Raw genomic sequence first — 27679 nt, 5'->3', positions numbered from 1 at the left:
CCCCCCCCCCCCATGAATAGCTGTCTAGAATCATCTTGGATCAAGCCAAAAAAATCGGCTTGAAAATTGACATGAATTACATCGAAAAATCAACTTGAATGGAGTCGAAAAATTGACCTGAATCAAACCGAAAAATCGATTTGAATCACGCCGAAAATCAAACTGAATCAAACCGAAAAATCGATTTATCGGATTGATTCAAGCTGATTTCGGCTTGACACGTTTCTTTTTAAAATAATCCACTTTTCGGCGTATATCAGGCCCGACATTGGGATTAATGGAGTCCGAGTCACTCGACTTGAAATAGATCGAAAATCAACTAGAATCAAATCGACATCCATTTGTATCAGTATGTTTTTTTTGGGTACACATTTATCAAAAATGAGGATTTGCAAAGCAATTATTTTTTGACGTCGTCTCTACTCCTTTTATTGACTGGTGATGAATTGATTTTATTTTCTGACCCTCTGTCTCTTTTCCCTACTCAATATTACTTCGCTATCCGTTTGACCCGACTATCCCACTTTATGTCGCTCTCCTCTCGGGGATAACCATATCCATAAATAATAATTACTATTAAATTATCACGTAGTCAATTAGTTAATATCACTTTTAAATTTCAATTATTCAAGTAATTATCAACTTAAATAGTCAAATTTCAAATTATTCATTAATCAGTAATTAAATTAAGAAGAGTGACGATTATTTGGATAATCGGAAATCCCTTATAAGCAATTTAGTATTTTTTTCTTCTCGTATACCCTTTCGGGTCTTTACGATTGGCCCCCCCAGCCGGGAATCGAACCCGGGTCTCCCGCATGCCAATCCCACACTTTAACCACACAGCCACCGCCGTCGGTAAGAAATTTAGTATTATCTACTTGATAGAAATTTTCTAGTTTCATATTTGTAAATATTTAATTCATCATCAATTGGAAATTTCGATTAGTACATTTAAACCGTGATCAATGTAAGTCGGAAATTCTTTTAATATTTAAGAATCGGAAGATTGATAGCCATCCCTGTCTCCCCTATGAATTTTTCTTACGTTATATCACTCATCTCAATTCTTAATTGTGATATGGTGTTACTGATCGGGGATACCCCAAGAAAAAGTTGAGGAATCTTTTCTGTCTAGGGAAAAGTTTCTCCCGAAAAATGTAACTTTTTGACTTGAACTCCTTCGTTTCTCAGTCAAAATAATCATCAACGAAATCATTGCATTCTAGGAAAACTGTTCTACGCATTAACTTCTAAATAAAGTAAATGAAAGAGTTTGGTGATTCTTACTCCCAACAGATTTGGGTCTGCAAAGTAATCACAAGCGCTTGGCAGTACTTCATCGTCGCTAATTACGCCTGGATCTTCATGGAGGGACTCTATCTACACAATCTCGTTTTTCTCGCATTCTGCGCTGACACCTCTGCAATAACTGTGTATATAATCCTCGGTTGGGGATTACCAGCAATTGTAGTTGGGGCGTGGGTTGTAATTCGAGTTCTGATGGAAGACACACTCTGCTGGACAACCAATAATAACCCCTACTTTTTTTTAATCATTCGAATTCCCATCATGGTGTCCATCCTGGTAATTAGTCAATTTCCCAATTATTCCAGACCAATTCCTCTGTTTTTATATCGGATTGATTTGCCGTTCTTTTCAGTTGAACTTTATTCTTTTCTTGAATATCGTGAGAGTATTATTGATAAAAATGAAGACATCGGTGCACTTACAACGGAAAAAAATGCATTATGGGTAATTATTCATTTTTTCATAATTGAATAAATTAATAGTATTTTTCGTCATTAGAGCGAAAAAAAAAATTTTTTTTAGGCCCTATGATGAACAATACTTTTTGTCATAACTGCTGTAAGCAGTGATTCACGGAATCGCTGCCTTACGGCTGGACTGACAAAAAATAATATCAATGAAGAACTGCGTAACGAGATGCTTATCTCCGTGCGTTGTCATGTCAGGAGAAATCATCAACCGATTTTTTTCAGAGAACTACTTTACCAGCGACACAAAAGTTTCTTGACGTTTTGCACTGGAATCAGCCATTCCAGTGATGAATATAATAATATTAATAATGGAATAATGGTCTTGAGATGATATACATTAATTCTCAATCAATGATTTCTGATTAATCTAACAGAACAATAATCAAAACCATTTGATAATTTTGATTTGACAAAAGATCGTGATCAAATCTCTTGAATCCTTCTTTCTCAAGATATATTCACAAATAACAAAGGTGTCGCTCGCGGAAAGTGATTTCCTCTCACTGAATTTTTACTTACGCATTTTCTCCAATAAACACAGATTATTTTCTATTCAAGGAGATGGGCTAAGTCGACACTGGTGTTGGTTCCCCTCTTCGGAGCCCATTATACTATTTTTCTAGGATTGTCTTACCATCACGATCATCAGGTGGAACTCATCTGGCTGTTTTGTGATCAATTATTCGCTTCGTTCCAGGTAACTTTTTTATTGTTAATTTAGAACAATTTCCAAGATTAAACACTGTAAACTGAACCGTTAACCCCACAAGATTCAAGAAAAATTTAAAACATGCGATTCGAGCCTATCCGACAGACGACATATGACCGTTACTTTTAGCATCACTAGTCTTTTTATTTTTTTAATGCTACGAATTTCATTGATAGTAAGCTTCCGAGAATGGATCTGCTGTAATTTATTATCTTTGTGACAGGCATGCAACTGCCAGCACGTTCTACAGGGAGATTTTGTAACCTTTTAATGAAATAGATTTATCATATATGATATTTTAAGGATGTATATCCAAAATCGCGAGTATTCAAAAAAAATTGTGTTTTTCTTTCAACTGAGAGATGAAGTTATTCCCTTTATCTTGATAAAAATTTCAATCCACCAACCCACGTTTATTATTTAGAAATTAAGTGGACATAATGCACCAAACGCATGCGCTAAGATGCGCTTATATGGGATAGAATCTTTCAAATATTTCCTCTTTTCGCACGGGTACCCCAATAGTATTTTTCCGGGCTGCTGCGAAGGGGTTTTTTACTCGTATCGCGTTGGCGACCGAGCCGAAGGCGAGGACGCGTAAAAAAACCCCATCGCAGCAGCCCGGGATACGATTTTTTTGTAGTGATTTTCAAGTTTTCTAGTTTGGGAAGTATGCAATGCCAATTCCCAGACGAGAAATCGTGAGAAGCAGTACAGAAATTTTTTTTCTGGCCATTCGATTCAGTATAGTTTTGCACATTACCTTCTATTTTTATTTCTATTTTTAGAGTCTTATAGTGGATGAATTATAAATTTCAACATAAATCCCATAAGAGCCCGTATATAAGGAAAAATTTGTTCATTTATTTCTGGCGAGACTATTGCGATTAATTTTTTTTAACATCAAAGAAATTAGCTTAAGCTGATAGCAGAACATATGAATTCATATGTTCTGCTATCAGCCAAAAAAATTATCGAATTTTCCTTGAACATGAAAAAATAAGATTTGCTGTAAATGGCTAAGCATCCTTAAATTGTCAAGTGCTGAAAATGGATGTGTTAAATCTGTGTGTTGAAATTTACGTATCAAGATACGCGGCAGCGTATCGGCCAAGAAAAGTTTTGACTCTGATTGTACACAACATCAGGTCGATCGCTGCCGTGTATTATACACGAAGCAACTACCCCCTCCACTACCTCCGAATCATATCCATTAAATAAAATATAAACGTGACGAGCTACATGAAAAATACTCTTCGTTACATTATATAAATTGGCCACAAGCTTCTCATTGATGTAACTATTTTTTTGTTCGAAGCAATATTTAAAAAGATACGCGCATAGCAACGGATTCATATGCACATTCTCGCATTTCACATCAACTCCTGTCATTTTTTTGTTACGGAGTTGGTAGCAGTGCAATACAACCACATGCACCAAGGAGGGAAGCCCGGGAATTTACAAATTGAATATGGTGCCCGAATGATGAATTCCACAGATATTTTTCAATCAAGTTTCGTGCACAAATGAATTCTCAAAGAAGCAAATTCAGTCGGAAAATCTTGAACAAATAATTAAAAGTCGGCGCAAATAACGACTGTGGAATAGAACTATTTGTTTTACTTCAATTGTTAATTGGAAAGATGATTTATCGTGTGAAAAATAAGTGAGCCGAATTGAATTGAAAATGAAAGAATTTACAGGATATAAAAACGATTCCTTGTTTATTTTGAAAAAAATAATGAAATCTCCCTAAACAAACAAAACAAATGTTTTTGTAAAAAAACAGCGGCAAGAAAAAGTTTTGTTTGGTTCTTACTAGGAAGTAGAAATTTTTGAAAAATACAAAGAAATGAAAAAGAAAGCTCCGTCAGCAATGTCGAATAAACGAAAATAGTGCACAAACAGATTTCTATAAGAGAAATTGAGGATTAGAAAAAAATTCTTGATGAAATAAAAAATTAGTAAAAGGAGGACCAACGTTCTTGGCGCGGAGTTTTTCAACTCATTGTCTAGTATCAATCTAATTGTCCATCTTCTGATCCGCGCCAAGGACGTTAGTATTCCTTCTACTAATTTTTTATTTCATCAAGAATTTTTTTAAAATCCTCATTCGATTTGAAACAATTTCTCTTATAGAAATCTGATTGTGCACTATTTTCGTTTATTCGACATTGCTGACTTGGCTTTCTTTTTCATTTCTTCGTATTTTTTAAAAATTTCTACTTCCTAGTAAGAACCAAACAAAACTTTTTCTTGGCGCAGTTTTTAAAAAAAAACATTATTTTGACCGGTAACCGATAAAATATTTACACAGGGGTGTTTTGTGGCTCTTCTCTACTGTCTGATGAACGGTGAAGTGCGCGCTGAAATGAGACGAGCCTGGAGGGCTCAGCGATCTCGACGAGGTGCCGATTCTCTCATATTGACTCACAGAAACTTCGGAAAACCCGGAGAAAGAAGCCAAAGAAGTATTAGAGCAAATAACGCCAACAGTAATATATCAATGTTGTAAATTTAATGAGAAAATTACATTATTTAATTAATTAATTGTACATTAATGGTCGAGTTAATTACATAGAATTAAGCGTAACAGCTTCCCTGATTCTGCAGACACCACTCGGGCTCCAGACTATCAGCAAACACTCCACGTTTGACTAGACGTTCACGATGTCTGAGCATTCTCTGTTCTGCATGGATCCAGGACCCCGGCTCACTCCAGAGTCTTTCAGCCATTGCTGCTGATCTTGGCCACAGTCGAGAGTCTATCGACGCGCTGTCCGCCTGCTCGGTCCACAATGTTGCCTCTCCACCTGTCATTACATCATCATCAATTATTTTTGAGATAACATTTAATCATTTGGAAACAAAGATTGATTTATAAAAATTTTGAATACCGAGAATTAAATGTTTTTTCGAGTCATCGAATCCTTGCGACTTGATCATTTGTAAGGGGGAGTTCTCATATATCTTCTGCCAGCCTTTGTAGGGGGTGCACCAATTGTTGCCTTCACCTACCCATGCGCTGAAGCTAGGGAAGAAATTATTGATGATTGAACTATTGGGTAAATCATAAATATTTTCAATTCTTTTTGAAAAATGGGGGGATGTTAAAATCTAACAGAATTACATGAAGGGATGAAACTCTTTCAATGCTTATCAAAAGAATTTTTGTGGGGTCTTTTGTTGGGTGCAGGAAATATCGTCTGACATTATTTTCCTACAATTCCTGTATTTTTAGGTAATTGCGTAATTAATTCCAGGCGACCTATTGTCTTGAGGCCTCTATAAAGTGACATGAAACATAAAAAACGTTCTGTTACTTCTGATCCGCGGACAAAATTTCTGCGACAAAATAACCGACCACAATTTATCCATTGGCAATATTTCCACCGACAGTTTCTCCCACATTCATTATCCTCGAGGTACTAAATAACCACCGACAAATTTGCCGGAGTTTTCATTCAGCTTTCATCCTCTTTTGAACCAATATCAAGTGCAAAAAAGAAAAAAGTGACGTAGAATTCAGGAATACCATTTAATTCGCAATTTTCAATTCGATAATTCACATTTTACATACAATTACAATGCTTTCGTCACTTCAGCAAACAAGTTCCCTCCGATTCATAGGAGCCCGCTATTACGATTGATAAATCTACATTATAACCATTCTATAAAATTACAAATAATACTGAACTAAAATCAAATTAAATGCAAATTTCATAATACTGAATTTGTATAATAGTGAATTAAAAGCAAATTTCGTGTGAGGTAACGCGGCTATCAGTGATTATACAAATGGGGAAACATTGTGAAGTAGTGAATTTGATTGCAATCGAAAAGAGAGAGGGTTATCGAGAACCCTCGCTACTTACTGTTTATCACCCGAAATTGTAAACACATGAAATATCAGACGCATGAATTTATCGACAGATATAATGTACCAGAATAAATTGGCGGCAGATCAGATGGCAACAATACAATTGTCGCTGGAGAAATTGTCTTCAGTTTTTTTTTCATTTGGGAATTTTGTTGCGGACATTTTGTCGCGGAGATTTTGTCCGCAGATCAAGAAGCGTGTTACCATAAAAAATATGCAGAAATGAACTTTCGCTCCACTAGTATGATGCAAACATACTACAAAGAAATTCCAACAGGTATCGACAATACAATTTGTTCGATAGGAATTTAGATGAAAGTTTCATTATCTCCCTACACTGAATTTGTCTGGGATTTATAGAGTGCAGTAATTATTCATAAAACCGTTTGACGATGAAGCCCACGTACGGAGAAATTTCCCAAAAAACACTATCAGGGATGGTTGAAAGACATGAATTAAAAAATTCCAGACGACTTAGTTTTAAGAATTATCTCTTGATCTACTATTCTTTGAAGTCCAAAGATGTTTGTAAAAACCTTTTGACATTTTCTTCTCGTATCACTCGTTTCAGAGAAATATGTAACTGGAATTCTCTCGCCCGGTGGTACGAAAAGTGAGATGCAGAGACGTCTTAGTCCTCAAAAATCTCCTATGGTGTTCATGGAAAAAATCATATCTTTTCTCAGTCCAAAAATTCTTTAGAAATACCATTCCGTCGATTTTTTTCGTTTTCAATACGGACCCAGAATAATTTTCAAATTTCTGTTCCTGTCGATGTCCTTTGTTCATTCCCACTGAATTCACCTCCAAACCCAATCGTAAATCATTAAACTCCTAAAACCATCTAAAAATACATTCACGTACCCGCAATCGAGATAAAGTGCGTCATAATTGGAGAAGATCATCCTGAAATTATTCTTAACCAGTCGTCCAATAGTAGCATCACTCCCCGTCGTCCAAATTTGAATTATATATCTATTAGGATCCAAATGGTGGATATTACTCTCACTTGTAAGCCCACTGGTCCAGAGAATAACCGGAATATCCTTCCCATTGTTAGCCAGCTTCAGTTTCTGATAGGCTCGCTCTTGGAAGGTGGCCCATAAATCGATGAAACTGGACTCAGACAAATTCCAGCCTTTCTTCAACATCCACTCTTGAATAGCAGACGAAGAGTTCCAGCAGTTGATGTTTACCTGGCGATACGAAATAAGAGTAATGTAATAGAAATTATTTTTCACTATATTGAGACGGTCGAAATGAGATATATCCTGTCATTGTTTGGGTGCTGTGGGAATTCGTGACTTCAATAGGGAATAGTGTAATTTAAAAATCATTGTGTTAATGAGTGATTTTCAACTATCAAAGAGCTCCTCTACATAGAGAAGAAAGGATTCTAATATCCAGAATCACAGTACCGAATTTAAGAAACTTGGGGTTCTTGAAAGCATCGTACTGAGGTACAGGAAATAGTTATTTAATTTGTTTAATGTAAAAATCTGTAATTCCTTAATAAGGACGTTCTTAGTTCAGTGAGAACAGTTGTCAAATCCAGAATCGTTGAGTTTTTGAATTAAGAACCTTTGGAATCTTCAATCAAGAACGACTGGACCATTTGGTCTTTAAAGTAAGAAATCTGGGGTTTTTTGAATAAGAACCCGAAGATTTTCGAAATAGAAACTCTGGGGTTCTTAAATTTAGAACCTTTGGGAGCATTAAAACATTACGGCGCGTGATTAAAGGGAGGACGGGATTCTGTAATTTAGCGATGATTACGGAGGAGGAGAGGGATTGGCTAGAATGTGCCGCCGCAGAATAATTAAAGGAGATAAAGTTAGTTGATACGAGAGCAATTCCACGTCAAATCCGGAATGAAAGAAATATCATGTTTCCGATGGCCTTCTTTAAGAAGGAGTACATGAGACCAAGCTCTCATAAAATTTTTAGAGCGATTAGATTTTTTTCAGCAAGTTATGATTTTACAAAAAATTTCACTTTTTCCGCTTGAATTTTGATTGTTTGAGAAAAAGGTGAGATAATTGAATTTCATAATTAGGATTTGAATTTTCGGTTTCACACATTTGAAAGTAATGTATGTGCTAATGATTAAATTCAATTATTTCACCTTTTTCTCAAACAATAAAAATTCAAGCGGAAAAAGTGAAATTTTTTGAAAAATCAAAAATCGCTGAAAAGAAACTACCGTTAGCTGTAGTAATCTCTATCAAGTACAAAAAGGAATATTCATTATTTTCACCTAAAATCTATGATTCTCGAGATGATTTTATAAGCAATGGAGAGATATAGCATATGGATCCACCCCTTTTACTATGTATAGTCCAGTGGATACGTTTCGAAAAACGCGTTTGTTGGCGACTTTTCGTAAAAAGTCACCAATTTTGACAATGTTTTTTCAACTGCTCGGAATCAAATGTTAAAAAAATGTTATTTAAAGCCAAGCTGGGCTTTTGATTTTTACTATTTATTCATTACTTATTCATTACATTCATTTTATTCATTACTCACGAACGTCGAGAATACGGCCCTTGAGCAGACATGACGGTTCTGGATTTGATCAAGCCAAACTTATTCAAACCATATGACCTGTTCATCGAAATCAGTAATAATTATTAATGATAATTAATTCAAAACACAAGATAATTAATTTGTTTCACTGAAGATCGGCTCTCTTAATGAATCCCTACTGTAATTACCGCTGAAAAAACCTTATGATTTTTGACAATGCTGGGGATCGAAGCGGAAACCCTACGATTACTAACCCTCACCACTATAGACTATCGCGCTATTATTATTCAGTGGACGCTGTTTTCTGGGTATTTGTTGACTTTAAAATTATTCATAATCTCGCGGATTTGCGCATATATCTTGAAGGAGAAAATTTGTTTAGTAAAAATTGAATCCATTTCATTAATGAATAATAATTCTAATAATCATAATACTAATGAACAGATGGAAGATTGATGAATTTTTTTCTACTCAAGGTAATTTTCTTGTAAGTTTGATACTTCTACTATATATATTGTCGTCACCATCTCTCCCTCCCCCCGTCCATTTAATTAAAGCTATTTGATAAATAAATTGAGAAATGATATTAAAAATCCGATTCTCGGAATACGTTTGTTCAAATTAAGATGAAGTGGACCGGATCCGAACCTTGTCATTTTTTCTTCAATTGACCCCGTTCAAGTGAAAATCAAGTGCATCAAATCCGAATTGGATCAAATTGGGTTTCGGTAGCCTGACCTAAGAGTGAGATCGCGTCTACCTGATCAGAATTCGATCTGAGCACGGTTCCAGATTTTGGAATGCAATCTACTGGATCACAACTGGATCAGGTTCTCGTCAAACGTTACCTGATTGTGCCTACCTGACCAGAACTTAATCTGAACTCACCCGCAATTTTTTTAATTCGATCCACTGGATCCAAATTTGATCAGGTTCTCATCAGAAATCACCTGATCAGTCGAACCCTTCGAAAACTGGATCAAATTCTGATCGTACTGCATGTGCACCTGACACAATTTCCACTCGGGGTAGAGTGATTTAGAAAAATTAAAAACCAAAAACCTAGCATGGCTTTAAATTACATTTTTTTAGCATTTGATTTCGAGTAGTAAAAACAAATTATCCAAATCAATGACTTTTTACAAAAAGTTGACAAAATTCTCAATATGAAAAACTGCTAGACATTCTCTACTGAAATCTGCTCACTATTGACAAAATTTCAAATTCAACGGCCGGGAAATCTTAATGAATAAAAAAAGCAACATGCTTCTTTACATTGTACCACATTCATCTCTTTGGACGCGCAAGGGAATATCGAGGGATTTTTTTGCAGTTTATTAAATTCCGATCATAGAATGTTTTTTGATATTTTTATTTATTTTTAAAGTGATTTGCCGCAAGGGGTTTGTGACTGGCCATCGCCCGAGGGCCTTCAGCCTGTCTTTTGATATTTTCTTCTAAAGGTTGCATTATCGAAATACTGGGAAATAACTATTTACCTCATCTCCTCCCATATGAAAGATGTCGGGAGAAAAGTCCTCGATCATATCCCTATAAATTCCATCAAGAATTTCGTACACGGTCTCACTTGTGGGGTTTAATTGTCCACAGGGGGGTTCAACGCAATAGTTCTTCCAAGGATCAGCCTTGAAGCAAACTGTGGCATTGTCCCCCGCCCACTGCCACCCTTCGCCCACGTGCGCCGGGGCGTCGAACTCTGGGAGCACCCTGACCCCATGAATGAGTCCGAAATCAATGATTTCTTTGATGTCCTCTTCTGTGTAGACTTTGACGGGAGAGTATGCTCCATACCTTTGTAGATTTGGATAACTCTTGCTGGAGTAGGGGAAGCTGTGAGAGTCTGTTATGTGCCAGTGGAAAGTGTTCAATTTGGACATTCCCATGGCTTCAATCGTGCGAAGGATTGTGATTTTATCCACGAAATTACGGCTGGTGTCGAGGAGGATTCCTCGGTAGGGGTAGACAGGAGCATCAATTACGTAGACATCTCTCACCATTTGGACTTCATTACGAAAATCATTGTAGACAATCAATTGGGTGAGAGTTTCCAATGCATTGCGAGCACCAAAGTAAGTGTCCGCGAGGATCTTTGCCATCAACTGGTTAATTTAAATCAATTTGGCATGAGAATGAATCATCGAGTGAAGAGATTATTCCAGAAATTATTATCAGAAAAAACAATGTCAAATCTTCTACCTCTTGCGAGAATGAGTAACAGATTAAGTTCAAAATGCTAATCAGATCATCTTGTGATGTTCGAAAGAACCATGCTCGCCAAACATTAAAATTTATTGTTTAACATAGTAATTTTGAGGACAAATGAAAAATCACGACGCGGCGGTTGAAAAATACTGGTGACAGAATTAGAATATGATGGAGTCCATAAAAAAATTACTGTGGAACATAGTAAAAACTGCGAGTCGGTATAGTTGAAAGTGATAGCTTAGAAGGTGAGCTATCACTTCTGATTTTACTAGTGAGAAAATTTCATTTCTCACTAGTAAAGTTTATGAGAATAAGCATGATTTTTTACTTTCGTGATAAAAAAATTCCTCCTTCCCCTCTTCCAATACGAATATTCGTAGAAGAGGAGAAAGGAGAGAGTTTTTTTTCAATTTTTTTTTCAATCACAGAGAAAAAAGTTGTTTAACTTTAGATAAAAGTTGCTAGATATTAGAAACCTCATAACAATTGTCCATGGAAATGGGAGGATTTTTATTTTTTTTCAACACGTTTACGTAGGGCACTCACTCACCACCCGGTCGATTGCGTTGTCAACAGAGGAAGGGGATACCAAGAAATTTAAACGATCGACGATCCAAATACCCGCTGCAATTTTTATACTAGTCAACAGAGTAATTTCCGCTATTTCGTAGAGGGAAATGTCGGAGACGCGAGAGTATAAATCTAAATTTTAAAACGTAAAAAAAATTACGATGTAGTATAGTAAAAATTCATACGATTTCATTAATTTTTCGTTCATTCAATAGTAAAAATTCCTTTAAAGAAAAGTGTTTAACATGCTCTTAAATATCATTTTTTCGTCCGCGCATTTTATACTGTTTCTTTTATTCAAAATTACTATGTCAAATAGTAAAAAAGAAATTTCACATCTCAAAAATTCAGTTAAAATAGATAAAATTTTTCACATAGTAATTTTTCATTTTATATTCTTTCCGTGTAGCAGCGAAAATACTTACTCTTTCACTATCCGGCTGATGGATGTGTAGGGTGTAATTCTCTCTCGTATTTACTGTAATCCTTGTATCATAAGTGTTCTTTATCCCAGCGATCTCAATTCCTAAAGCCAATCCGCCACTCTTAACAAGTGCTCCTCCAATTTTCTTAACATTTCTCTTCAAAAGTTGAATGTTCCTATGAAGGAGGTGTCCAGCAGGAGATCTCTCATAGATCCCCCGCAGGCTAATCCTCTCAGGATCCAAATGAGCCACATAGTTTCCTAAAGATAGGTGACCGGTGGGTTTCGGCCAGAGTGCACCTCCTTCGCCGCAAAAAAGCTGACAGACCTCCAACGACTGTGGAGCCTCCACATCTATCGTTAACTCCTTTTTTTTGCATAAACCACCGTCACACTCATAATGCCAAGGCGAACTGATGCACAAAGTAAGTTATTGTTTTTGATTCAGTAGTTAATTTATTAAATGTATAAAGTGAAAGTTGAAAGGAATACTTTGTAACAAAAAACATTTTAATTCAAGGAATTCTGCTGTAGTAATAAAGCATTTTCACTGTAAATAATTCTGGGGCGGAGTAATAAAGTGTAGTAGATTTAACTTCATATTTCTCTTTACTGCATACTTGTCTCGATGGTGAGCGATTTCAGGAGAAAATTTCAAGCCTAGGTGTGTAGTCTGATAAACAAGCCTGTTGCTCCTTATACCAGAATTACCGACTGCGCACTCTCATGGTGTTTTGGACCTGATATGTATTTAAAAAACTGAAAACTCATGGAATTTGCCTATGAAATCACTCAACATTGTAGAAATTTGATATTTCAAAGCATGTAGTGATACCGCGAGACATTTCACGAGACATCACGAGACAATACTTTGGAAGGATTATCATTTCGGTTTCCAGTTTTTCACCATTTTTATATGTTGAAAATCAAGACGAGACAAACGGAGAAAAAAATCGAGATTTTACAATAAAAAACATGAAAAACTTGAGAGCGAGATGAGATAAATTGACTCGGAGTCATCACAAGACGAGTCGATACTGCCTATTTGGGGATGGGACATTCCATGTCAACTCAGCCACCCCGGATTTTGTTTTGTCTAGAAAAAATGATTTGATTGTCGCATTTCGAACTACTATATATAGACAATATTCCTGCCAAATTTCATTGTCTCATGATTTTTGGTTTCTGAGATAATGACTACCAAACTTTAAATTTTCAAAAATTCATAACTTTTGAATGGCGCATCCGATTCAAACAAATAAATAAAGAAAATTTTTTTTTTCGTTCATACTTTCAGGGAAAAATACTGCATAGGCGTGAAGAATCTTCTACACCTTTTTTTCGATGAATTTTTACGTTGTTATTTTTTTTCGGCTACAGGGCCGTCCGGTATTCGACTGGAATATTCTTTTTCTGATAGAGGACGTCTATATATGATGTAAAAAAAATACGCCAACATGGGAGAGACAACCAGTGCACCGGAGAAAATTTTGGTTTCCTAAATTTTCGTGTTTTTCCGCTTTCTAGGGGAGCTGCCTCGTCTCTATTAAGAAATTGATATTTCAATCCATACCTTTGATGAATATGAGTTAGGCAAGAGATTCATCACGATAGAAAAGAGAAACAATGCGTCGGGAAAAAAATTTTCTCTGAAATTTTTGAGTTTTTTCGCTATCTATGAGAGCTATCCAAAGAAGCAAACGTGTCAATCAATATTTTTTACTCATAACGATGAAAAGGAAAGCCATCATAGAAGAGACAAGCAGGACACCAGAAAAATGTGATTTCTTCGCAATTTTCTCATTTTTTCTCCTTTTCTCTTTTTTTTCTTCCTTGGAAATCTTTTTTTTACTTCTTTCACCTTTCAAGACAGTTTTCCCTTCTGCTAGATGGGAGGGACTATCAACAACATTATAAACCTCTTTCGAAAGACAAAGTACTCATCTAAAGAAGTGCGAAACATGGAAAAACAAGTTTTATTTTACTGTAACGACCTTTTTACATTTTTACAATAAGAGGCTATTATTTACCGTCTCCAACTACCACTTGCCCAATTGCACTGATTTACTATACATCTATTCATCACGATTACTGTTTTCTAAGTGCTTTCCGTTTTGTTGTTGTTGTTTGTTTTCGTTTCGGAAAAACTTCTTGATTTTCCACAGCCGAATACCGTTTCATTAACAATTGGTGTTTTTGAATGGTGTTTTGAATGGCTGGAATAGCTTTGGCACTATCAAATCTTTCTCTCAATTCAGTTTTTATATTCTCATGTTCGTCCTTGGTGAAAAAAAACATCAATTCCTTTGAAATTCTCTTTTGACATCGAAACAAAGCATCTGGCGTCAGGATGGGTTCACCATGGATGATTTGCAAGCTTCTACGTCTCGCTTCTCTTTTGAAAACACTACCCACACCGTCACAAGCTCCTTTACCGTGTGCGGTTGCATGGGCCTTTGCATCTATTCCAAAATCAGTCTTGTGATGCAAAAGATTAGCCATTTGGTAACGATTCTTGTAATGCTGTGCAGCTCCATCGGTGACATAGATGATTCTTTTCTCATTTGTTTTGTCATTATTCGCCGAACTTCCGATGATGATGATACAGTATAGCTCTCATAGAAAGTGAAAAGACGCAAAAGTTTTGAAGAAAATTTTTATCCCGACGCATTTTTTCTCTTTTCCATCGTGACGCATCTCTTTTCTAACTCATATTCATCAAAGGTATGGATTGAAATATCAATTTCTCAATAAAAACAAGGCAGTTCTCCTAGAAGGAGTAAAAACACGAACATTTAGGAAACAAAAATTTTCTCCAGTGCACTGGTTGTCTCTCCCACGACGGCGTATTTTTTTACATCATATATAGACGTCCTGTATGAGAAAAAAAATATTCCAATCGAATACCGGACGGCCCTACAGCCGAAAAAAAATAAAAACGTAAAAATTCATCGCAATTTAGGTGTAGAAGCTTCTTCACGGCTATGGAATATTTTTTTCCTGAAAGTATGAACGAAAACAAAAATTTTCTTTTTTTATTTGTTCGAATCGGATGCGCCATTCAAAAGTTATGAATTTTTGAAAATTTAAAGTTTGGTAGTCATTATCTCAGAAACAAAAAATCATGAGGCAATGAAATTTGGCAGGAATACTGTCTATATATAGTAGTTCGAAATGCGGCAATCAAATAATTTTTTCTAGACAAAAAAAAATCCGGGGTGGCTGAGTTGACATGGAATGTCCCAGATGAGAGCAACGATTTTCATGATCATTGAGATCGACATCATCTTTTCAAAATTTTGTCTCATAAAGGGTCTCGCGGTATCACTAAAAGCATATGAGAATTCGCGTTATTATGTGTTACTGTTTTCGAAATTATCCATTCTCTCTAATAACATCATGGAATGCAGTAAAAGGAGTCGTACAGAAGTGGTTGATAACACGCGATAAGTTTAAACCTTCCATACATACAGATGATCAAGTAAAAACCTCTGAAACTGTTAGATTTAGAGAAAAATTTCACGAACGACGAATTTTATCAGAAAACCTCTCTCACAAGAAATGTTCATCTCATCTACAAAAATGTCCTTTGACACTTCTGTTTAATTCGCCTAGTTTTTGAGATATTGGCTGAGTAATTTGTATGCAATTTCTGTCCCTCATTATCTATTATTTCACAACATGACTCTCACATCTTCAAATTACCTCGGAAACAAATGATTTTTAGAAAAAATGACAAAATAAATTTTTATGTTGCCAAGATTCATTGCAGAAAATCACACTTGGCATGTTTCCATGAAATCACTCGGCAGGATAATTCTATATTTAACAAAATATGAAGAAAGGACTTACGAGTGATTCTCTACAAATTGTGATTTTTCACCTCGCACATTTTTGAAAATCTGAACATATCTGTAAGGTAATTTTTTTACATTTCTATATGTCATAATGGTCCAGGAGTGTAGTCCTAGCATCACTCTACTACAACTTCAAAAGATTCAGAATAATAAAGTGTTACCGATTTTGTACTGCCACGGTGGTGACCAAACTTGACAAGTCTTCGTATTTCAATCAGGGAATTTAATTTTTAGATAATAGAACGAGTTTATTGATTTATTTGACATCTTTTGAGTATCATATCCATTTGCAGAGATCACTTTGATTTTTTTTTTCAACAAGCAATTCTGATACAGTACAGGTCTATTCAGCGGTTGTTGATGACCCACCTGGGTGTTAGTCCGAGTTTGCACCATTTAAACACCTAAAACATATTTCTCAATACCTTAGTGATGATACAACTTCATTCCCACACGTTTGTGTATATGACACAGTTTTGACAGCCACGGTTGTGACATTCTGTGTTAAAAACTAATCGCACTTCGCGCCAGCTTTGAATTTAAAGCTCTCTGAAGATGATGAATTTCAGGCAATGGAATGTTACTTTTTTAATAAAAAAAATTAGCTAAGAAATTACACGACATGTAACAATCATGAGACCACGGTAGTGTCAGAATAATTTGTGACTTATCTTTTTCATCGCTCGAGTAGTCTTTCCTCGATGTGCACATGTGTCTAGTTCATTTTTACAGAGATTAATCTCTGATTTTTACTGTTGTAAATACTGGGCCTTACCCCTTCATTACAGAATTTCGGTACGTGCGTCATGTGCAAACATTGGAAATGATGCGACCACAGTTGAATTCAAGTTTTTAAAAATGGTACTATAATTGTGGGACAAATTTTTTGATCGTCCTGATGAGCGTAAAACAGTTATTTCTCTGAAAATTGCTCATGAAAGTATACTTAGTCACACCCCCTATTATCTATGTTCAGGAAATTTTCTTTGAACTACTCATTTACTCGGTTTCATTGACAAAATCTCGAATTTCATAACAAGGACATGCCACGGCAGTGACATTTAGGCTGGTTTCAGCTATATAGAGCTAAATAAACGATCAGGGGATGACATCTATTTTATGGAAAAGGTGGAATGCCGTAGTGAAATTTGATTATTATTTCATCATTTTGAGATTGGAAAAGTTGAAGGACAAGAAAATAACAATTTGTAGATAATCACCCTTATTCTCTTTCGTGGTCTGTCTACTAAGGAATCACGATACACATTCGAAGTAAATTATTTTTCTCAATGATGTGTTCACGGATAAAACTGTCGACTGAAATATCCACAGAGTTTCCCATTTCATATACCAGTATTTGCTATATTTATTATATTCAGGCTATCTGCTTTCACCGCGGACGAAAGGAGACCTTTCTATCAACAATATGTCATCCGCATAGTAAAGGCAATTTTTACACGACCATTGTTTATATGAAAGTCTACTTCAAAGAATAAGAATTCAATTCCAATTTCACTCGAATGAAAAAAATCATTTTTTTCAACTCAGTAACGTAAGGGACTCTAATTTAAATGGGTAGTACGTTTTTTTTCACTTCCTGGAGTTGCGTAAATTGGATGAAATTCACTTACTTGAATTTCTGGCCGTTTGCAACGACGCTATTCTGCGGAAGCGCAAGGACAGCTATTAGTATGCCAACCATCCCAGTTAGAGCCATCGCTAAGGCAACTGACTGACGAACTCTGGGTCGTGGTCGCCAATACGATTTTATGTCCCCATCCAGCCTTGCCATGATCTCAGAGGAGGGGAATTAATTTTTTAAAAGTGGAGAGGGAATGCTCGTGTACACTTACTATTCAAACGTCATCATCTCTCACTTGTGTCAAATACACCTGACCAATGATGCTAATTTTTCGATTTGTATTCTTTTTTTTATAAAGGAGTGTCAATAACCACTTGATTTATTCACTATTCCAGCTCCTGTCTTTAGTCATTTAAAATTCACGAATTAATTTTTAAAAATTCACTGGACAGAATCTGATGGTTGCTCCAAGTTTCATATTTCAATCGAATGGTTAGTGTGAGAGTATTCTTTCAATATGAGCTGTCACGTCTGCTAATTTTTCAAACTGTTTCTTTGCATGATTCTAGATGCCTGCGCAAGTCAACCAAACTTACGAACTTTGTGTTGATTATGAGGAAATACTCTTCCTCACTGCCATAATCGCCCTCAATCAAATAGTCTGAGATAAGAAAGATCAATAAATTTGTCAACAGTATCAGTCAATGTGTAGAGATAATCGTCGAAAAGTTCAACGGTACTAAATGGGAACAAATTGTGGATTGCCGTAGTAGTACGTAACAACCAGGGATTTACTTGGTTGATAAAGTGTTCGTCTCTGAAACTGGGAGATTTAGGAAGAAATGTTGAGTTATATTTTTGAGAGGGCATTAGATTTTCTATTGCAAGGACCTTTCGTCAGTTAGTTTTAATCTTACACATTCCGACGGTAAATGCAAAGTGATTCTGTTATTCGTATGGAAAAATGGAGTAATGATAATTTTGTGAATATCCCTAAATCAACGGAAAAAAATATGGGAAGACCTTTTTTGTAGATGAGAAAATTTCCGACAAAAAGGTCATGTGACATTGTAATCCATGATGGCTCTTCCTCTGAATGAACCGCAAACATTATTTGGTAAAAATTTCTAAAACTAATAGATTTAGGAAAAAAAACAAAGTTAATGCAAAGTTTAATTGATGATTGACCAAACAATTGATTATTGAAATGTGTTCACTGCTGACAAAATGACAAAAAAAGACTTATTACATATTATCACTGTGATGCAGATTGGCAAATAAGAAAAGTTATTCAGATATAAATTTTACGTAAAAGAGTTCATTCAGATGCTCATTTCCCGTGGGTCCATGTCCAAATGATTACATTTGATAGAAAATTTATTGTATTATCTTACACAATTTTCTGAACTATTCGTAAATCATTATAAATACAGGTAGAGTTATGCTTATTGTACCGCAACATAGTTCTGACAAAAACAGATGTACATAATTTATTCGTCTCCACGAATCTGTCGATATTTGGCTAATTCGTTGGGGAAGACACGATTGAGCTCGACGAGCATGTTGGCCTTGAATTTTCTGTATGCATCGATCTTTCCTTTGACCTGCTCGTTTTTCGTCAGTGCTTTCTCGATGCAGTCCTTTGTGTAAAGCTGGGGATTTCTGCCTTGGTCGATGTAACTAAAAATATCAGTCGTATGGTAATCATACAGGTCGAACCGGTCTAACATTTTTGGTTCCTTTGTTTTTTTTATCGTTCCGCGGATATCGCTGGAACAAGCGAGTTTAGGGAACAATGACGGCTGATTTTTTCTTGTAGAGTATGCGCCTTCTACAAAAAATCATTTATGACCCTCAGCCCTAAAAACACTTGTCTCTGAGGTGGCGATGCAAATTTTGGAGTAAAGTTGAAAGGGGATGAGTTCAAGCATTTTGTCACAATTATTTCGTGAATATCTTCGGAATAAGATGGTGGAGATATGAACGCTAGAAGATTATGGAATTGTCTACACGAAAGCTCTCTGGATGATTTACCTATGTAGTATCCACTACGGGAGAAATTTAACGGTAGATATTTTCACGCTATACGGAACGATAAACAGTGGTGAAATATTATGATTTATTGTTTCCCTTAGAATTTCGAACGATTTCAAATAATAGAATCATTGACTTCTAAGCTCGGACGGGCGAATCTACAGTGAGAGAAAAATCGACATAATATCACAAAAATCATTTCTTGAGCGAAAAACGTCGCATTCATATTTAATCAATTTATGGTAGATTCCAGACAAGAAATCAGTGCTCTTCGATTTAAGGAAGTTACTGAATGATAAGATGTCTTTTTTCGCAATGAGATAATATTCCTTAAAAGACAAGAGAAGTTTGGCATAAGGAAATGAAGATATTGTTTTCCTTCGAACTCAAAGCGATTGAGCGTAAGCGTCGAGTATGTTTTTAATATCTGGAGGTTTTCCTCTGCATAAACTCTCTATTCATTCAATATGAAAATCTCTGATTCATGATGCACTGAAGCGTAGCTTTTAGTATTTTTTGTCACTTTCTCATCTTCTGACACGAAAAAATCGATTTCTTGTGGCAAGAAATTCTCACTTTATCATGAAATGTTCATGTTCAAGTCATGAACTCTTCACTGAAATCTGATATTGTCTGACACATTACCCGGAATTCTTGTCCCAAGAAATTTATTCTTAAGGGATGAGATATTTGGCGCAAAAAATTGATTTTGTGATATTATGACGATATTTCTCTCAGTGTAGAGGGTATTATTTCGGATATTTCCCACTGCCATTGGTAAGTGACTAAACATTCGCAGACAATTCTTTTGGCCGAAATTATAAGAAAATAAGTCATTCTCCAAAAACCCCTTGAGCTTCAAAATGAATCAGGTATCCCTCAATCTTCTGTGCAAACAAAAAATTGAGTAGAGTTTTTTCAGGAAAATCTCTCCTGCAAGCGCTCGAAATTTTGAACCCTTAAAAATTTGGACCTCTCATTTTTTGCTGCTATCGTGTACGAAGCTATCGGGAAATGTCTGATCATTTTGAAGCTCTTGAGGTATTACTATTGAATATCGTCAATAGCAAGATAATCCCTTCAAATGGTTCGAATTTCACAGTCGAACTCCTGTCTTGCCTCTAATTATTCATTTTTTTCATTTGCGCCCCAAGATAAAGTCTTCATTAAGGATATTCAAGTATCTTTTACAGTTTGATACTACAGACCGCGCTATACATTAAAATTGGAAATTTCTGAATTGTAAAATTCTGAATATGAATAAATTTGTTACGATTTAGAACAAATGGTTTTTATGGTGAAAAATTGATTGTTTATAAATTATTTATAGAAAATGCTCATCATTTTCAAAATATGCAATTTTAAAATTATTTCATTGATCTCCCTTCAAAAGTAAACTTTCTAATTTCTTTTTCAGATTTTTAAAATGTTTTCTAACAGTTCAATATTGAGATTCAAATTTAGATCTGCAAAGTTTAAATAATAAAATCATTGTAAAATCTGCGAAAACAGGGTAAAATGGGGCTTAGAAGAGGGTGGGGCAATTCGGACACGTAGGGTAAAATGGACCCTCAAAAAATTTGCAAAAAAAATGTTTTTTCAAAATTCAAAATTTGGAAAATTGTTTCATTGGGCAATATGGATACTTGATAAATCCGTATAGGATGGACTAAATGGACGCTCAAACATTTTATTTTCAATAATCGAATTGAAAATTATTCAAGAGTAGGATAAAATGGACACCCGAAAAAGTTGGTTCTAAGCAACTTTTAAGCATAAAAATTTCCAACAGAATCGTGTCGGTATCTTTTTATAGAAATATTAACAAATAAACTTCAACTCTATTCAAATTTTACATTAAAGTTTGAAATATAGAGTCGCTTTGGATTTCCTGTTTTACGATTGAAATAACTTTTTCGTGTCACGGGACCTGAAAATTAATATATACACCTCGCGATGGAAAACATATCACCGTCCCCCACGTGCTTGCCATCCTCGCCTTCGGCTCGGAAGGCAATCTTGCACGTGGGGGACGGTGATCTGTTTTCCAAGGCTCGGGCATGTAATGTACTATTTCGTGTCGTGGGACCTGAAAAACCCTATTTTCGTGGCGCTGCGCGCGGACGGCAGTCTTGCACGTGGGGGAGGATGATCTGTTTTCCAAGGCTCGGGCATGTAATGTACTATTTCGTGTCGTGGGACCTGAAAAACCCTATTTTCGTGGCGCTGCGCGCGGACGGCAGTCTTGCACGTGGGGGAGGATGATCTGTTTTCCAAGGCTCGGGCATGAAATGTACTATGTAATTATTGATTTTTTTCAATGAACAATTGCGCGCCCTATACAACTGACCTTTTGTCAATTTGCGAAATTTGTAAGATGGCTACTTTTCTACTTACAAAGGAATTCACCATAAAACAATGGGGGAGGAGAGGATCAACGAACAAAGAAAAATTTGGTGTACCACCCCCCACGACAAGTAAAAAATGAGTTTGTTTTTCAATTAAAAAATTGCACTCATGACTAGTGTTACGGAAATTGAATAATATTGTTGAAACATAGAAAATTGAGTAAGAAATGGAAGTGTCCAGTTTATCCTGTTTTTGCTTTGCCTTACAACTCCTACGACGCAGTCTTATGACAATGTGTTTGTTTTTATAACCTTCAAGTGAAGTCGGAACAATAGATTTCATCCAATTCAACTCATTATTTAAATCTGGTGTCCATATTGCCCCACCCTCCCCTAAATGAAAGCGCTGATGTTCGACTACAAAAGTAGAAAAGCATAGCGAAAGTACTTGAATATCCTTAATCACACAAACAAAAGACGAATATTTTATAAATTTTAACACACTCTAAAAAAATGAAAGATTTAAAGCACTTCCTCCTTAAGATATTCCGTCTTAGATACATTCATTGAGTAAGAAACTTGTTGCACTCACTCGAAGACTTCCAAGGGCACATGAACATCCTGAACCTGAGATTTGAGCTTATCAATTTCCTGAAGTCCAGTTACGAGGGCTTGACTGCAACAAAAAATCAAATTTCCCGGCTTACCACCACAATACAAAGTTCAGCGCCCCCTATTGACAGTGAACTGATTTACCACAGAGTATCAGAGCAGTATGTCAGATTGACCCCCTAGTCGTCAATCAATTCATCGTTTCCGTAATTGAGACAAATGTTCAACCATTCTATTACTCACATTTTGCTGTTGAGAACTGTCTGTCCTTGTGGCTGAACATCACTGACGATAATGCGAATTCTTCTGACATTTTCGATGAAATTCTCGAGCTGATTCTCTAGGTTCTCTAACGCTGACGACATCTTGAATGTTTATGACCCCCTGGCGCCCTCAGCGCACATGAATATCTCCAGAACTACGAGAGATTCCCACGGTAAATAAAGATAGAAAGCTGTAGAAATGTTTGGGTAGATTGTATTACGTCGTTCGTTGCGGTTCATTTGACGTTTCGAAAGGCAATGGCTCTAAAACAGGTGATCATAGGTAAATAAAGTGGATTTTCAGACTGAATCTAATGAGGCGAGATGTTTTATTTAACCAGATATTAATGTATTCTTTCTGTTATATAATTATTCGTTATGCAGGCGGTGGAACCGGCTACATAGGCTCTGCACTTGCATTTGCGTTGAGAGCTGAAGGAGCAAGTGTTAGTATTATCTCCCGAAAAGCTAACGGACCTAATCAAATTTCTTGGGTAAATATAACTCATTTTGTGTTATCCATTTTATCGTAAAATAAGTAATTATTACAATAAATTGAATTTTCATCAGATAAGATGAGCCGAATTGAGGCAAGATCAGAAATTACTCATACGTTAATTTGCAGATATCTTCGGAGTGAGGGTATATAACGGAATTTATCAGAAGAGCTTTATTGTAGAGAATTCGAAGGGCTACAAAAAAGGTCTGATGACCAGTTCTTGTCAACTTCTTTATTCCGACGATATCCGCAAGATAAAGCCTCGAAATTTTCGCACTTACGACTTTACGACGGAGGAGCGATTTTAGCTTCCGAATGGAAGTTTTGTAGGGTAAACAGGTCAATTTCTGGATGGCACGGATGAAAAAATGAGTAGAAAAACCTAGTGAATTCGTTAGGAAATTCTATTTTATTTATATTGAACTTTCTATTAGTTTTCGGCCGATTCTATTGAAATGTTCAATAGAACATATTCAATAGAAAAATTTGATAGAATTCAATTTTTCTTTATAACTTATTCTATTGAGATATTTTCTATAGAATTTCTCTGGCTCAAATTTTCTAAGTTTTTTTTGGGTTCATTTTCTTGATAACAAGAAAAGAAAAATGGATTGAAAAAAACTTAGAAAACAGTGTAATACGCGTAAAACTTGGAATAAACATCTGAGATTCTGGCTACTAATTACTATTATTGAGTCAGACTTGTGTATAAAATGTTGTGTCGATCGATTCAATGCACCCTGGTATAGAGTACTTCATCCCAAAAACTTTTTTTCTAAAAAGTCACACATTGTCGTTTTATTGATTATTTTGGCCTCTGGGGTTTATTCTCGACTTGTTTTTTTTTTAATCGAAAGGGAAGACATTTTCCGTCGGATATTACAAGTGCTAAAAAAAGGCCTCATGATATTCTTCTTCCAAACCACTAATTTACTGCTTCACTGAATATCCGCAAAATCGATTTCAAATCATCATACATTTCAGGAGGACGTGAAAAAAAACGGACTTCCAAAGGATACAACAGCAGTGATAAACGTCGCAGGTCAAAACATCTTGGATCCCACCAAAAGATGGAACAAAGAGTTCAAGAAAGAAGTCAGGGACAGTCGAGTAAATACTACCAGGGCCCTAGCAGAAGCAGTGAAGAATTCTGGAACTGAGGTCTTTACAACAGTTTCTGGAGTGGCTTACTACAAACCTAATGACAAAGAATGGACGGAGGATGACAAGTGTGAAAAGTATGATTACCTTTCAGGTAAAATTAAGGAAACATCGATCTAATCAGTAGTCAAGTGACAAAACGAAATGAGACAACTCAACTTCAAAACCAATATTTGATGAATATACCTGAACGAGATAACACAATTTTCATGAGACAAAAAAAACATTTCCTTCGCAATGGAAACAAAGTAGGAATTATAGAAATGATTCTCATGAAACTTCAGTTATTTTCAAATTGCAGGAAGAATTTCACGTATTAAAAAAATCAGTAGAAAAAGCTGGTGCATTCACTAGAAAAATTGATTAGTCTTTTGTCGATTCTATAAAGGAAACTTTGCAGCTTTTCCATGCATTTTTTAATAGAAAAGTTTTCAATCAAAAATATTGTGTAGAGAGAATCAATGGATTTCGATCTTTCCATGCCACTTGATCTGTCAAGATTGTTTCTATAGAAATTTCTCGAGTTGAATTTTTGGTCCTATTTTGCTTGAAGTTTTTAATAAAAAGAGAACAAAAATAGTGAAAAGACTTGTAAAATTCATGCTTAATAGACATTAGTAGAAGTCCAATAGAATTTCCTATCGAATCGGTTTTTCCATTAAATTTGTACGTACGCGTTGACGTGTCTCGTTTCAACAGTTCACTGTTGAAGTGTGGATGCAAGTGTGAAAATCTGTTGACGTATAAATGATTGCTTGATAGAACTCTGCCATGAGTGGGAGGCAGCTGCAGACCTACCAACAGATAGCAAATGCAGAAGTGTGACAGTTCGTTCTGGAGTAGTTTTGGGAAGAACTGGAGGAATGATCCAACAAGCTTTTATTCCTTTTGTCCTCGGTCTCGGTGGACCTATAGGAAAAGGGAGTCAACCAATGCCTTGGATACACATTGCAGACTTGGTGAATTTGTTCAAATTCTCTTTGAAAGAGAATAAAGTTTGTGGGATTTTGAACGGAGTTGCACCCGACGTAAAACAATTCACATTTTCATTTCTTAGAGTGTCATTAATATGAGAAATTGATTAATTTTTTCTTGTGATGCAGATTATTACGAACAAGGAATTTACTGCAGAATTTGCAAAAGCTCTGAGGAGGCCAGCAATAATTCCCCTCCCGGAATTCGTGGTTAATTTAATTTTTAATGAAGAACGAGCAAAGGTAAATTTTAATAGGGAAGTGGTTGACGTTGATGCAAATCTTTTTAATGATTGATTTTTCAACTATCTCAGTGATCGTTGATAAGGAGAAAATGTCTCGAGAAATTTCATATTAAATATTAATTTTCAGATATTCTGTGTAGACCCTTTCATTTTTTTGTAATGAACGTGTTAAAATCTCAATGAAAAGAGCAATTATCAATTATTCAATTTCCTCTAAACTTTCATCGAAGAATAGATTATGTCGTAAATAGCCACACAATTATCAAATTTTATACTGGATTCGAGTGATTCGTCTACTTTTCCCTTCGATTGTAAAATCCCCTTCGAGAATTAAAAAAATATATAATTCATTTTTCAGATTGTTCTTGAAGGACAGAAAGTGAATCCAAAACGAGTATTGGAATATGGATTTGAGTACAAATACCCAACAATCACCGAAGCGTGTAAACAATTTTCTGTTCTCTCCCCAAAAAGTGTATATTAAATATATATATATAAATAAAACTGATTCTGGTTCAGTAAAATGAAAAATTGTTTCTGCTCCACTGCTAATATCCTCGTGTTTTATTCCGAAAGTATTTTCGGAGTGAAGAGGATTATGGGAAATTATTGAGACTTTTCTTGAGGATTTTGAATCGGTCTAAAAGAAAGGTCTTCTTAATAATTCTGCTAAAATTCTTTACTCCGAAAATACTCACAAAATAATGTATAGAAACTGTACATCCCAAAATTTCTTAAATTATTATGAATTTGGTATGAAAGGTAATTTTTAATTATTAAGAAACTTGAGACACTGATTTTATTCACTTGACCGTTTGTTTATATTTCATATAGAATATTAGAATATTTATATCACTTTTTTATCTTACATTGTCAATTGTCACTTGGTTATTGATGGAACAAAAAAAACACAGATGATTCGCGAAAAATAAAACATTGTCTATTCGATTAATCTTATAAAACACTAACTGATTTTATTTATATGTTATCTACTAACAATTGTCTAAAAATAAAATAAAATATTATTGATTTTATTAGAACGCTAACACAAAATAACTTGTCTTAAAATTTTTTAAGTCGGAGTGTTGTTCGATGTCGCGGTTGCTTCGTAACTGACTTCTTTTAGCTAAGATTTTCATAGCTGAGCAGAAATTTTTTGTTTTCGGTGTAAGTTGAAAAGAGAGAATTATCGAAAAATGTGTGTCAGAGAAGGAGAAAATAAGAAAATGGAGTAAAATGTAAGAGAAGGGGTACTTCACAGTGACTACGAAGGCCCATGGGTCTGTACAGTTTTCGAACATGTGTTTGTCGTAAAATTTGACAAGAGGTCTGAAGGACCTGACTATAACGAAGTAAACTGGTATTTTTCTAGTCGAATTGAATAGAGTCTTTGTGAAAAAGATAATATATTTCGAATCGTTGTGAGTTTACTTTTCGTTTCAGTTTTAAGAATTTTACGTAATAAAATCAAATGGTTATTTATGCAGAAAAATAAAATATTCTTTCAAGAGTTTACATTCAATCGACGTATAATATAATAGAAAATAATCATGAATAATTAAATTTCATATGAAAAGTAAAATGACTGCACTGCAACAGAAAACTAATTCATGTCTTACCATTCCAAGTATATTCGGAGTGAAGAGGTTTAAAAAAATTCTAAAGAGACATTTTTGTAGAAAATATTCAGAACTACAAAGAAGGTTTTCTGATGAAATCTTGCAAACCCTTTTCTCCCCAAGACAATTGTGCAAAATCCCCTACAAATTTTTGATTCATCTCTCTCACCTCCAAATATCTCTGAAGTGAAGAGGATTACGAGAATTTAGCGGAAGCCCTTGCGTTCAGCCCTGGAAATTCCCAACAAAAATTCCTTTCTGAAGAATTTCCCTGATCCCCTTCCCTCCCGAGATAATTACTCTAAAGCAATCATAAATTTGCAAATCACCAACTGCAAAGATGGAACGAACTCAAGCGTTAGATGTCAT

The 27679-nt window shown here is 35.4% G+C and overlaps 4 protein-coding genes across 7 annotated transcripts in view; 2 read left to right on the top strand and 2 right to left on the bottom strand.

The window, feature by feature from the left end:
• The window catches only part of LOC107042129 (parathyroid hormone 2 receptor), a 34107-nt gene extending 28784 nt beyond the window's left edge, over window positions 1-5323 (top strand). For both annotated transcript variants that reach the window (XM_015263022.2, XM_015263023.2), the window contains exons 5-9: window positions 1300-1587; window positions 1664-1755; window positions 2340-2478; window positions 4808-4985; window positions 5104-5323. In XM_015263022.2, the coding sequence (XP_015118508.1) occupies window positions 1300-1587; window positions 1664-1755; window positions 2340-2478; window positions 4808-4985; window positions 5104-5147 (741 nt within the window). In that variant the 3' untranslated portion in view covers window positions 5148-5323. The remainder of the gene's footprint in view (window positions 1-1299; window positions 1588-1663; window positions 1756-2339; window positions 2479-4807; window positions 4986-5103) is intronic.
• LOC107042128 (chitooligosaccharidolytic beta-N-acetylglucosaminidase) lies at window positions 5020-18145 on the bottom strand. Its single transcript, XM_015263021.1, has 6 exons — window positions 17605-18145; window positions 12118-12529; window positions 10396-11016; window positions 7235-7566; window positions 5388-5521; window positions 5020-5303 (listed from the first exon to the last, which is right to left on the bottom strand). Exons 1-6 carry the CDS (start codon window positions 17763-17765, stop codon window positions 5074-5076), a joined length of 1890 nt encoding a protein of 629 aa, XP_015118507.1. The 5' UTR covers window positions 17766-18145; the 3' UTR covers window positions 5020-5073.
• Window positions 18146-18726: 581 nt separating this feature from the next.
• Window positions 18727-27652, bottom strand: LOC107042134 (mediator of RNA polymerase II transcription subunit 10). Of its 3 annotated transcripts, none has more exons than XM_029126399.1 (5): window positions 27480-27652; window positions 25147-25266; window positions 22793-23076; window positions 22530-22613; window positions 18727-19235 (listed from the first exon to the last, which is right to left on the bottom strand). In XM_029126399.1, the coding sequence occupies exons 3-5, from the start codon at window positions 22912-22914 to the stop codon at window positions 19046-19048; spliced, it is 396 nt and encodes a 131-aa protein (XP_028982232.1). In that variant the 5' UTR covers window positions 22915-23076; window positions 25147-25266; window positions 27480-27652; the 3' UTR covers window positions 18727-19045. The 3 variants fall into 3 exon arrangements, with proteins under 3 accessions (XP_028982232.1, XP_015118519.1, XP_015118520.1); XM_015263033.1 differs by having other exon boundaries at window positions 22793-22967; XM_015263034.1 differs by lacking the exon at window positions 25147-25266 and having other exon boundaries at window positions 22793-22967.
• LOC107042132 (epimerase family protein SDR39U1) lies at window positions 22806-26216 on the top strand. The gene is made up of 6 exons (XM_015263030.2): window positions 22806-23095; window positions 23197-23306; window positions 24296-24566; window positions 25235-25500; window positions 25576-25689; window positions 26050-26216. The coding sequence occupies exons 1-6, from the start codon at window positions 23071-23073 to the stop codon at window positions 26173-26175; spliced, it is 912 nt and encodes a 303-aa protein (XP_015118516.1). The 5' UTR covers window positions 22806-23070; the 3' UTR covers window positions 26176-26216.
• Window positions 27653-27679: the final 27 nt, after the last annotated feature.

This window comes from Diachasma alloeum, unplaced genomic scaffold (assembly GCF_001412515.2).
Source record: "Diachasma alloeum isolate Michigan unplaced genomic scaffold, Dall2.0 Dall_scaffold_00422, whole genome shotgun sequence".
Classification (NCBI taxonomy): Eukaryota; Metazoa; Arthropoda; class Insecta; order Hymenoptera; family Braconidae; genus Diachasma; species Diachasma alloeum.
Note: the sequence above shows the minus strand (reverse complement) of the source record. Positions and strands in the feature narration are given on the sequence as shown.